Source organism: Dromiciops gliroides, chromosome X, assembly GCF_019393635.1.
Source record: "Dromiciops gliroides isolate mDroGli1 chromosome X, mDroGli1.pri, whole genome shotgun sequence".
Classification (NCBI taxonomy): domain Eukaryota; kingdom Metazoa; phylum Chordata; class Mammalia; order Microbiotheria; family Microbiotheriidae; genus Dromiciops; species Dromiciops gliroides.
The window spans coordinates 46,732,320-46,743,525 of NC_057867.1; the positions used below are offsets into that span (position 1 = coordinate 46,732,320).

The 11,206-nt window shown below is 46.2% G+C and overlaps 1 protein-coding gene across 1 annotated transcript in view; it reads left to right on the plus strand.

Moving 5' to 3' along the window:
• Nucleotides 1-9,182, plus strand: part of ARHGAP36 (Rho GTPase activating protein 36) — an 86,321-nt gene extending 77,139 nt beyond the window's left edge. The window contains exons 5-12 of the mRNA XM_043974537.1: nt 844-1,039; nt 2,505-2,560; nt 4,684-4,834; nt 5,151-5,299; nt 5,500-5,670; nt 6,401-6,618; nt 7,068-7,276; nt 7,563-9,182. Coding sequence (XP_043830472.1) covers nt 844-1,039; nt 2,505-2,560; nt 4,684-4,834; nt 5,151-5,299; nt 5,500-5,670; nt 6,401-6,618; nt 7,068-7,276; nt 7,563-7,858 — 1,446 coding nt within the window. The 3' untranslated portion in view covers nt 7,859-9,182. The remainder of the gene's footprint in view (nt 1-843; nt 1,040-2,504; nt 2,561-4,683; nt 4,835-5,150; nt 5,300-5,499; nt 5,671-6,400; nt 6,619-7,067; nt 7,277-7,562) is intronic.
• Nucleotides 9,183-11,206: the final 2,024 nt, after the last annotated feature.

The following is an 11,206-nucleotide window of genomic DNA, read 5'->3' on the forward strand; positions in this document are numbered from 1 at the left end:
ATAAAGCCCTCAATACCTAGTCTGGGAAAACAAATTCCCACATTGGCCATGTCTGAAAAATATATATCTCTTTCTGCATTTTAAGTTCACCTCTCTGTCAGGAGGTGAGTGGCATGCTTCATGTTCATTCCTTTGGATTTGTGGTTCATCATCGTGTTGGTTGGAGTTCTAAAGTCTTCCAAAGTTGCTTTTCTCTGTGATGTTATCATTGTACAGATTGTTCTCCTTCTGCTCACTTTGCTCTGCATCAGTTCATTAAGGTCTTCTCAGCTTCTTCAGAAACTGTCCATTTCCCCATTTTTGATGGCACAATACTATTCCATTACATTAATACATCATAATTTGTTTAGCCATTCCCCAATAGGACATACCTTTAGTTACTGATTTTTGGCGACCACAAAAAAAGCCACAATTAATATTTTAGGTCCTTTCCCTCTTTCTTTGATCTCCTTGGGTTATAAGTCTAGTAGTGGTATATCTGGGCCAAAGGCTATGCACAATTTGGTTCCTTTCTGGCCATAGTTCTAAATTGCTTTCCAGAATGGCTGGACCAATTTACAGCTCCAATCCACTATGCACTAGTGTATATGTTTTCCCATAGCCTCTCCAACATTTGTCATTGTTCTCTTGTCATCTTTGGCAGTCTGATGTGTGTAAGGTGGAACTCTAAAGTTGTTTTAATGTGCATTTCTCTAATAATGCATGGCTTTCCTGTTACACATTTCATGCTTCCTGGTTGTCTTGGCAGTTTCCAGGAAAATCCTAGTGGTACAGGGTGGGGAGGGGAACAGACAGAGTCCTCACTGCCCTATCCCTCCCTAGAGTCTCCCCATTTTTCTGCAGGGGGGCTTATCTGTTGACTGCATTTCCGATTTGGATCAAGGCAACTCGCGCCTATTGGAGGCCCTGCAGCTCTCTCTCCCCACCAGTCGGGAGGGTGTAAAGCTCATGGGCAATGAGGAGAAGTTGGGGCTCAACCCTATTTTCCGACAGGTCCCCGTTATTGTGGACAAGTGCTGTGAGCACATCGAGGAGTATGGTAAGAAGGGAAGGAGGGAGTTTAAAGTGGGGTGGGGAAAACAGATAGTAGAATGGTTTGAGCAATGTCTAGACATCCCAACTTCAGCTACTGCATCTAGTTTAATCACCTTGGATCAAAGCAGTGCTAGCACAGAAAGAAAAGGAGAGAAAATCTAGGGGAGAAGAGATTAGTGAAGCTCAGTTTGGTGAGGAGAAACTATTTCTACCTTTGTTTAGTTGAGAGGGCCCTCAGAGGTTACATAATTCAACCTGTACCTGAAGGAGAATCCCATACTCTCCACAACACACCAACCAAATGGTTATCCAGTCTCTACCTGAAGACTACTAGTGATAGAGAGCTTACTACCTCCAATAAAACTAGTTTAAGATAATTGTCACTCTTTCTCTAAAGTCTAGCCAGGTCTTTCCTATCCAGAACTTGGTCTATTTACTTAAAAAATACATAGAAGTTTATGTTTACCCCCCACCCCCTTTAAATTTCATGTTGTTAATTTAAGCCCAATGTTCCAGCCAATTAATATAATTTTATAACTTGATTATGTTATCTATCATATTCGCTCTTCCCCCAGACTCTGCAGATATGATAAGCATCCCATCTATGCCTTTATCCCAATTAATGACAAAAAATATTGACTTGTCAGGACCACGGACAGAGTCTTAGTGATTCTCCCACTGAGGCTGACATTGCTCTCATCAACCAAGACTCTTTGGAATCTTTTTTTTTTGGGGGGGGACTAGCTAAGAATCTACATAACTGTACCTCCCAGCCTACATTTTCTACAATTTATTCATAATGGCATCATTAGAGATTTTGTCAAATACTTGGTCAAAATCAAGATATACATACTGTGTCTGTGACATTCACCTGCTTTCCAAACCTAGTACCACTATTTTAAAAGGAAATGCAATTAGTTTGACATGAATTATCCTTCATAAACCCATATTAGCTCCTAATTATCACAGTGTTTTATTTTATAAATGCTTACAACCCATCTGTTTAATTATCAGTTCTTGCTAGGGAGTGATAGCAAACTCAATTGTCTATAGATTTGGGGGTCTACCCTTCTCTATGACTTTTTTTGAAAGCTGGACTGCCATTTACCCATTAAGGTATAACCTTGTGGTCAGAATACAGACAATTCAGTGATCCAGGTTAGGATTCAGCATGTGGCTGGGTTTAGGAATCAGGCTAGGGCCAGGGGTAGGACTTAGTCTGGAACCAGGATTAGGTAAAGACTCCACACAGAAATTAACAATAAAGCCTAATGAGATATGGAAATACAAGTGAAAAATTCCAGGGTGCTACTCCAGTGGGTTCTAGAGCCATGTTTTCCATCAAAATAATCCCTGGATGAGAGAAGGAACTCTTTGTCTTGTCAGTGAACAGTAGGCAGCAGGAGGTGGGCAGTGGGCTGACACTCAGGGCTAGTGTTGCCAAATGTGTTGTCTAACTATTCTTTCAGGTCTGAAGACCCTTGGGATTTTCCGCGTTGGAAGCTCCAAGAAGAGAGTGAAGGAGGTAGAGAGATATTTACATGACCAATGTGGGGAGATACAGAGATAAAACCCCAAAGGAATAAGGGTGGTGCCTGGGGACAGGTGTATGTATGGGAACTCCCTCAGGGAACAGTCAAGGTGTGCTCCTTCCGGGTACTTGCCAGGTTGGCTCTTTCCCCTAGGACTCTCTTTTGGGTGACTTGGCTTTCATGTCCTAGGACAATGGGGAAGCATAAGAGAAATTATGTTCAGGAAGGTTAGAAACCAGAAAATGGAAGAAGACAATCAACTTGAAGAATGTTCTGAAGAGATATAAGTGGGAAGGGAGGTCGTAGAGGGGAAAGTTAGAATTATTTGGACAAACTCTAGGTAAGGGAACCTGTTCTCCATATTTTCCAAAGGATTTTCAATAGACTAGGATCAAGAAAAAAAAATTTCTCCATTTATATTCTTCATCACTGAAGGATAAATTGAGTTCTGTCCCATGATTTGGGGTCTGGGCAGAGGAAGATAAAGGGAAGCAGAGGGAGAGAAAGGGAAATGTAGACACAGTCCCTTGTCTTAGGGAGCTTCCTGTTTGGTGGTGGAGACATCTTCTGTCATAAGGAAATTTCTGGCTTGATAAGGGAGAAAAATCCCTAGTCTCAGGGAGCTACCGTTCTGAGATAGACAGCATGGTATAATGGATAGAGTGCTGGATGTGGAGTTAGGAAGACCTGGGTTCAAATCTGGCCTCTGACCTTGGGGAATTCACTTCAACTCATAGGGTCTCATTTTCCTAATCTTTAAAGTGATGGAGTTGGATTTAGTGGCCTTTAGGTCCCTTTGAGGTCTTAATCTAAGCTTCTCTTATGGGAGAGCTGCCAAGCTGATGGGGAAAGTTACCCACAGGGAGATCCTGATAGTATGGGGGAGAACCCCCAGTTTGATGGGGAGGCACAGTCTCTGAAGAGCACACCAGTATGGCTTAGTTCCCTAATGGGATAAGATATTGAGTGGGCAGAATGTGAGGGGCATAGCAGCATGAAGCCATGGGTGGGACCCAGAGGAAATTGGGAGGGAGGGATGCAATGGGGCCCATGAGGGAAGGCTTGGAGGTGGTGGAGGGGACACTCAGGAGATCGGGGTGAGGAAAAACTTTGTGCCTCAAAGTGTTCTGTGGATGGACCCAAGTGTGTTTGATGAGTTCTTTGAGCTTATTTTAGCAGGTATCCTTGCTGGAGCCCCTCTGAACTCCTATAGCGAATTGTGCCTCTTTTGTTCCTATTTCTTATCACATCCTGCCTCTTCTGGTAGTTCCTCGGGTCTATGTCTTGTGTTGTCTTGTGTTGTCTTGTCCTGTCTTCTTGTCTTGTTTCCTTTTCTAAGTTAGAAGCTGAGGGCAGGGATCATGTCTTAGGTACCTCTGCATCCCTCCCAGTTCCATGGGATAGCAATTAATTGATCAATCAAAAATGATTTATTATACATTCTATACCAGACATTGGAGATGCAAAGACAAAAAGGAGTTAGCTAGAATGTTAAATATATGATCACAGCTTCAGTTCCTGTAGTACTTTACAATTTACAAAGAGGTTTCCTCATATAACTCTGTGAGACGATTACTATCCCAGTTCTGCAGATGAGCACACTGAGTTTGAGAGAAAAGTGATTTGGCCTAGGTCACACAGCTAGTAAGTGGGGGAACCAGGACTAGAAGCCAGGACTCCTGACTAACAGGCCTGCGCTTTTCCCACTGCACTGGGATAACCCAAACTAAAAGGATTTCTGAATTTGGCATCAGGTAGAGGACTTGAAGATTTGCAAACCATCTTCCTCACAGCCACACTCTGGGGTTGGTATGGCAAAGATTGTTAGTTCTATTTTACAAATGAAGAAACTGTGACCCAGAGAAGGGACATACCCAAGGTCAGATGGGGAGCAAGTAGTGGTGATTCAATCCCAGTTCTCCTAGCTACACTGTAGTGTTTCTTGTTTCACTCATAGGTCTCTAGTGGATTGTCGGAAACAGTGCTTTGAAGCTGGGAAGCCTTCCCAGAGCCCCTCCAACTGCTCCACCTACACAGAAGACTGAAGGGAGGGAACAGGGGGGAGGGAGGGGCACCAGGACAGGTGCCTTATTCTTCCTCTTTTTCCTCCTTTCAGCTTCGTGATGAGTTTGACCAAGGTGTGGATGTCACTCTGGATGAGTCCCAGAGCGTTCATGATGTGGCCGCACTGCTTAAGGAGTTTCTGCGGGATCTGAGTGAGCCCCTGGTGCCCCGGGAGTTCTACCAAGTTTTTCTCCGAGCTGCCAGTAAGTCAATTCTTAAACCCCATGAAGCTAGGTAAGGGAGTTGGGGGCAAAGGGATCAATGGCAAAGCAGGAAGAGGGTCATTCTCTCCAGGGGCCCCAAGGGAAGGGTTGAGAGAGGTAGGACCTAGTCATTCCATAGAGAGGGGGATATTAGCCACTATTCCGGGATGGAACAAAGGAGTCCCCAGTGGGCACCCTCAATGCCTTTTCAGTTTCCAAAGGCATGATGGACTTTTCTTTGGGCTCCTTTCCTAATGGTCAAAGATGGCTGGGGCCTAGCTAAGATGGCTCGATCTCATGCCCTCCTTCTCCACAGGCCTGCCTACTGGCGAGAGACTGGCCATCTTGCAGCTGCTGATTTATCTACTGCCCCCATGCAACTGTGACACTCTGTACCGCCTCCTGCAGTTCCTGGACAAAGTGTCCAAGCATTCCGAGGACACCATCGGACCCCAGGGCCAGATGGTAAAAGGGCAAGGTGGGAGGTTGGGTGAAGGCATGCTTCTGGTACACTTCACTGGGGGCATGTGAGAGGGACAACAAGGAGACTAAACTAACTGGATTCAAGGATGCATGCTAAGGGAGCTAGTTACAGGCATGGCAGACAAGTCACTCTTCCTCCTGTTTCCTCTCGTTTCCTGCTCACTCTTCATTGTCTTCTCTAGATTTCTGGCAACCGGATGACCACCGCCAACTTGGCTATGATTTTTGGACCCAACATCCTGCAGAAGGAGAAGATGCATGAGAAGGACACCAAGGTTCTGGGGATGGAGGAGAGCACAGCCATGATCACCGTGCTTCAGACCCTGATTGAGAATTTCCGCATCCTTTACATGGTAGGAAAAGATGCCCACTTGGGTGAACTTGTCCTACCACCCCCTAATTACCTCACTTCCATTCTGTCTCCTGGTAGGACATGGTATTCCACCATCTTGGAACATGAAATAGAAGAACACCCCAAAGGGGTCTCTATCCATAAAGCAGGGGAGGAATGGGGCCATAGCCCCAGGTGGAGTAGGTGGATGGTAGGGGAACCTAGAAGAATTTCAATGACGCAGGACCCACGAGAGCTCTTCAAGTAGTTGAAGATGCCATATTTGTCCCCAGCCCAAGTCCTCTCTTTTTCCCCAGTGCTTAGAATGAGATCTATCTTCACTTCTATCATCATCTTGGTTGCTCTCTAAATTCCTAAATTGTGCCGCCCAGAACTAAACACTCCAGATGTCATCTGATGCCAAGCAAGGCACTGTCATTTCCCTGCCTCTTTCAGCACAGACAATGACCTCAGCTTCTTTGGCTTCTGTATCATACAGCTGCCATGCATTAAACTTGCAGTCCATTTAAGAGAGGTCCTCTGCCTACCCAGATCCAGAACTCAATTCACTTGAGAATCATAGGGAGGAACCTTCCCTGATGGTCCTGTACCTGGGGAGACTGACAGGTCTCTGAGCATTTGGCCCCAGAGCTAAGACTCCTGGAGAGAGATGCCACACTGGAAGGAAGGAGGGTTTCCCACCCTTCTAGACTTTGGGGAGTCATCCACTGAAGTGCCAATTCCTCTCCCAGGTGCCCCCTGATGTGCAGAGCGAGGTGCTCCTCAGCCTGTGGCACACTGAACCTGATGTCATTGAGTATCTTCTGCGTCAAAAATTCAAGACTCCCACCCCATTGGCGGTCCCTGAGACATCAGCTTCTGATAGCGAGTCCACTTCTGCTTCTGAATGCGTCTCTGCTTCTGGAATGTCCTGCTCTGCTCTTGAATCTGCTGCATCCGGTGCTCACTTGTGAGTAGTTCAGGAAAATAGGTTGGACCCTAAAAGCCTTATTTCCCAGCAATGAAGAGTGAAGAAAGGTGGGAAGAAAAGAAAGAGAATCCCATCAAATTGCCCCCTATGAGACAACCTTCAAGATTCTTTGGTCCATTGAGTAAATATTTATGCAGATTTTTTTATGCAAAGCAGTGTTTGTGCAGAGGGAAGGGGGGATATAATTTCCATTTTTAAGTCCAGTAGGAGAGTAAACCCCAAGTTACCCCCAAATGAAGAATGCTGGGCTCCTGCCACAATTGTGAAGGTAGCTCAATTTGTGGCTCTTCCTTCTTCCCCAAAGAAAATGATTCTGTCCATACGTACCTTCCCTCTTTCCTGCAATGGATCCATTATTCTTCTCCTTAAATAAAGATACTGAAAAAGTAGCCAAAGACCCTGGAATGACTTTCCCTTTCCAATTTCAGGGGTGCACGCAAGGAAACTGATGAGCCTGTGGCCAGTACCAGCTCTGGGGCCGTCCAGATCCCCACTCTTTTCCCGCCGTTCTCTTTCCTGAGGCTCCCAGGCCGCATAGAGAAGGAGCCTACAAAGAGCTCCAAAACTCTCTTCTGCCTGCGCCCCTTCAGGTCTAGCCATGGAGCTCAGACCCCTGATGATGCCTCCTCCAGCCAAGGTGAGTCCAGGGTTCAGCAATATGTTTCAGGGGCTGCGTTGGGCAGGGGCTCTCAAGATACCCTCGGAAGGGCAGCTAGGTGGCGCTGCAGTGGATAAAGCACTGGCCCTGGATTCAGGAGGAACTGAGGTCAAATCCGACATTGACACTTACTAGCTGTGTAACCCTGGGCAAGTCACTTAACCATCATTGTCCCACAAAAAAAGATACCCTCGGAGGTCCCTGTAATAGACAATTAAGAGCAAATGCTAACTACAAGCTGTCGATTGTTGTTAATATTTTTCAGGAGTCTGCATGAGGCTCTTCATGTCCCATAGCCAGCGCCAGATGGCACGTTCCGAGGAAGATGTCGTTGAAGAGCAGACCTCCCAGGCTGAGGCCAAAGAGGAAGAAGAGGAGGCCGAGGACAAGGACAAGGACAAGGAGAAGGACAAGGGCAAGGGAAAGGGCAAGGGCAAGGGCAAGGGAAAGGGAAAGGGAAAGGGCAAGGCCCCCGCCAAGTCTGAGAAGCGGGCCAAATCGCCCCCCTCTGATGATACCGATTCTGAACCACGCCCTGGCTGCAGCTGGTTCCAGTCCTAAACGGACTCTATCTATTGCCCCCTCTGCCATTTCTGCTCCCCCACCCCTTCCCCTTAACTCCCTTACCCCGTGCCGGGCAGGTTCTGACAGGTGCCAACTTCTAGGGTAGCATGGGAGATCTACATGGGTGAGAAAGTGGAAGGCTGAAACCACAGAGGCTACCGGTCATGACCGACTTCTGTGGGGAGGGAGAGAGGTTCCCATGAGATCTCACACCTGGAGACCCCTCCAGGCCAGTATTTCCAAAACATTTCTGTCCTCACCAGGGGGGATGGTCCGGGTCTTCATCTCTTCTGACAAGTTACACACAGGCCAATGACCCAGAAACATTCCCACCACTTCTTTGGTGCTGTTCTCTACTTGAGAGCCTCAGGAGAGAGGGACCAAAGCTTCAGGAGACTGTAGGACTGTAGGATGGGAGGGCTGAAAGGGTCTTTGGAGACCACTTAGTTTCCCACCACAAAATGAGGTGGTTGACCAATGATCTTTGAGGTCTCTTCTAGCCCTCCATCTTCTGAGCCCAAGTCTCCTGATTCCCAATCCAATAAGAAAGAACCAGGTGTTCCAGACACCTTGCCCCTTCAATTTCATTTTAGCAGACCTGTTACCCGTGCACAATGATCTCCCTATTGATGTATCTTTTGATGTAAGAACTCCTTTTAAGGCAAAATGCCTCAACTTCCCCCTCCCCCCTGCTGCTTTTCTCTTGTGAATGCATGCCACTTATGTATAACATCCCCACCCCCAGCCGCTCCCCGCAAAGAAGTTAGTAGGGGCCTTCTCAGGCCCCTTGTGGAACTGAACCCAGAAGAGTTGAGAACCTAGAGGGGATACCCATACTAGCTCATAGCCACCTCTGGACTCTTTTCTCTAATACCGTCAGACCACTAGCCGCTCCAGACGGCCCTTCTCTTTCCATCTTGGTGCTGTCTGCTCAGGTTTCATCACCAAAAAACCTCACTTCAGATACTCTTACAATCATGTATCCGGTGAATGGTCAACAACTGGAGAAGGTCTCAGATAAGTTTAGTTGAAGATGCTTTTGCGTGTAGGATGAGTTGTTTGCAGATATCCTAGGTAGGTTTACGTAGGTATATTGTGTATGCAACCCTAACCCTACCGTTACTGTATCTTCACTATGCAGGGTTTCAGTATTCGCAGGGCTATGAGCTGGTAAGTAGGACTGAGCATTTCATCCGACAGTTAACACTAATGCTGGCTATGAGCCACTATGACCTATCACGTGAGCTGTATAGTATGTTGAGTGAAAGTACTTGAAAATGCATGATACTGATGGCTAGAAGTTGCTGGGGGGTATAAAACCTTCGATGTATACTTTTCTGTGGTGTGTTGTAATAAACAATGTGATTTCAGCATCAAAATGTTGTTGTTGGCTGTGATTTCTGGCAGCAATCGCGGAGATGTCCTTTCTCCTCTGAGGGGGGAGGGTTGGGGGAGGGTGTCTGGTGGTTCCTCAGGAACAGAGGCTCCACTTGGGATCTTAGAATTCTCTGGAAGATCTAGAGATCAAGTTGGGCAAGAGTGGAGGGGCCTCCCTTTCTGTTTGATGCCAGGCTACTGGGCAGAGCTTTGAGGGGCTCAGGCCATAGATTAGACCTACCTGATACTGGCCATTTTCTCCTACATATAAATCGCTAGGAAAAGGTCTCAAACCTGGCTGGATGCTGCTGGACATAGAGCCATTGCTCTCAGTGTGGGGGAGGGGAGTTCTCTTACAAAGTAGAGGTCGTGTGTTGTAATGCAGTTAAGTCAGAAACCCTGGGTTTGAATCTCAGCTCTGGTATATACCCTTAGGGCCACAATTTTCTGTAAAATGAAGTGGCTGGATCAGATCATAGCATCATCCATTTAGAGCTACAGTTTCCATGAAACTGGACATTCCTTTCACATATATAGATTTCAACTCCTCTATGCCTTATTATTAGACTGTGAATTCCTATTCCCACCCTCCTCCAATCCATTCCTTGATATTCAAGCTCTGGTGAGAAACCTCTCGAAACTAAGTTAGGCTGGTCCTTGAACTGATGGACTGGAAAATTCCTTATAATCAATAGAAAAATCAGTCAATAAACATTTATTAGACACCTACTATATGCCAGACATTGCTGGGTTCTGGGGGCACAAAGACAAAGACTGAAACAATTGCTACTTATAGGGGTTCCCTACTCTTCCCTAATGGGGGAGACAACAAATACATACATACATATGTACATGTACATACAAATATATATAAGTGTACATAAATGGGGTTACAAAGAGCCAGATAACTGAAATAACCAAACAATAACAAAAATAAATAAATTTGCGCCTCCGACTCCAATTCTACCTCAGCTCGTACTGGCAGCATGGGTCTCCAAAGGAACAGCTGCTACCTTGGATTCTTGGGGTAAATTCTATGGGTGGTTATCCTAATGTTGTCCTAATAGTGTAACTCCTGAGCCCCCAACAGTGTACTTTCCTCTTAGGAATCAACCAGTAGAATCAAGTAGCTTTTTAGAAAAGGAATTTACTCAAATGGAATAATGTCAGAAGTTACATAGCATTTGCCCCCAAACCTGGGGCACCTTGTCTCACAGATACACAGAGAAACCATGGGGGAAAGAATGGACATGAACGTAAAATACAATGATGAGGCACATACGTAGGGAACACTCATGTCCAAGGTAACTTCTGGAATGGTAGAGCCTCACTGTCCTTTATTTCTCCAGAGAGTACTCATGAGGGTCACTGTAGGATGAGTTTCAGTATAAATGATGAACAAGGAACTCAACTGCTAGGCTGAGATGGATCCTTGAAAGACAAAGGGTCTCCATTAGAGGGGTGGCTCAACTGAACTTGCTCCTCCTCATAGGGTACAATATCTTGGTTGGGATGAATCAAACAAGCTGCTCAGCTGTTGAGCTGCTGGACTAGGCTGGGAAGATGGCTTGGCTGCTGGGCCGTAGCTGTCTAAGCTGGGCTGGGCCTCTAGGCTCTTTCTAGGATGCATGTTCTGTTGGATGGATGGAAGGATTGTAGATTTAGGGGTGAGAGGTAGCTTTGAAGCCAAGAGTCCAACCCCTTCATTTTACAGCTACGGAAACTGAGGCTGAGAGCACCAAAAGGACTTGACCAGGTTCACACAGCTAGTAAGAGTCTGAGGCAGAATTAGAACTTAGGTCTAACTCTAAGCCCAACTCTATCCACTGTACCAACTCCCTGGGTTCCCTCCTAAATAGGGAACTTTAGCCTTTGGCAAGGTGTTGCCATATTCCCTGCAGCAATCTCCTCTTCGACTCACTGAGAGCCTTGGCTCTCTAGTTTGTCCCTTCCAGAAAGGAGGTGGGA